Source organism: Elephantulus edwardii, unplaced genomic scaffold (genome assembly GCF_000299155.1).
Source record: "Elephantulus edwardii isolate Elephantulus edwardi_28Jun2011 unplaced genomic scaffold, EleEdw1.0 scaffold00113, whole genome shotgun sequence".
Taxonomy (NCBI): Eukaryota; Metazoa; Chordata; class Mammalia; order Macroscelidea; family Macroscelididae; genus Elephantulus; species Elephantulus edwardii.
The window spans coordinates 3,639,124-3,640,326 of NW_006399863.1; the positions used below are offsets into that span (position 1 = coordinate 3,639,124).

General features: G+C 39.9%; 1 protein-coding gene across 1 annotated transcript in view; it reads left to right on the forward strand.

The window, feature by feature from the left end:
• Positions 1-1,203, forward strand: part of DNAH12 (dynein, axonemal, heavy chain 12) — a 225,301-nt gene that overhangs the window by 210,621 nt on the left and 13,477 nt on the right. Inside the window, exon 66 of the mRNA XM_006892286.1 lies at positions 261-449. Within this exon, the coding sequence (XP_006892348.1) occupies positions 261-449 (189 nt within the window). The remainder of the gene's footprint in view (positions 1-260; positions 450-1,203) is intronic.

Here is a 1,203-nt window from a genome sequence, read left to right on the forward strand (position 1 = left end):
TGAGGTGGATTGATTCAGTGACTGGGATAATTGGGATGGGAGTGTCAGAGACAGTGCGATTGGCACAGGACAGAGCGGATTTAGGGCTGTTGTACATAGGGTCGCTATGAGTCGCAGGCAACTCGACGGCACATAACAACAACAACAATTCCTAGGAATTGAATTCGATTCATCTATTATCTGGCACATAGTTGTGTCTACATTATGAATTAATATATCCAGTTACTAGTCTATTTTCTATTTAATCTATTTTCTGGCAGAAACTACCATTTACTCAACACCCTGAAATATTCGGACTGCATGAAAATGTTGATATCTCCAAAGACCTTCAACAAACAAAAATCCTCTTTGAGTCTTTACTCCTCACCCAGGGAGGCGCCAGACAGACAGGAGCCTCAGGGAGTGCTGATCAGATTCTCTTAGAAATCACCAAGGATATTCTTCAAAAGGTATTGCTTTGCTTGAGATGTGTTGCTTATCATGTATCTGAATGACACTGTGGTGACAATCTGAACACATCACTGACCAGCATTATCACTGGAGCATCTTTGAATGTTACTTTCCAAACCCGCAGAGGCAATGATGTGAAATCTGAGAGGCGGGGGTGGGGGGTGGGGGTGTCAGGGACTGCATTGTTTTCCTAGGTATCAGGAGATTCCCCCCTTTGACAGGGGGAACCACCACTCTGCTATTGCTCTCTGTTTAAGTGAAAGTATTTTTGTTTCCCTTCTCTGACAGATAGCCATCTTCCTCAGGTTCTAGCATTTTATGGTAGTGCCTACTGTATAAGGTTCTTCTGCAAAATTAAAGAAGTCATGAATGTAAATTGCTTTGCATAATGCTTGGTAGATGGTAAATATTCAGTAACTGTTTGGGGTTTTTTTTTACAGTTTGTTTGTGTTTTTTTTTTGTTATTTTTGTGTGCATGTACTGTCAAATCAGATCTGACTGGTACAGGAGGAGATTGTCCCTCGTTCCCCGGCAGAACATCTGGTGGATTCGAACCATTCGCCTCTGTCAGTAACTGTTTTAAGTAGAGGCAGATACCATCAACAGCATCTTAGTTACTACAGATTTTTTTTCATAATTCATTGCATTCAGTCCTATTAAATAAATAATGATGCTCTCAGTTCTAGCCATTTTTCTACAAGCTTCAATTTAAAAACTAAAAGTACTTTATTTTTTTTCCTTGTTTTTCTTTTT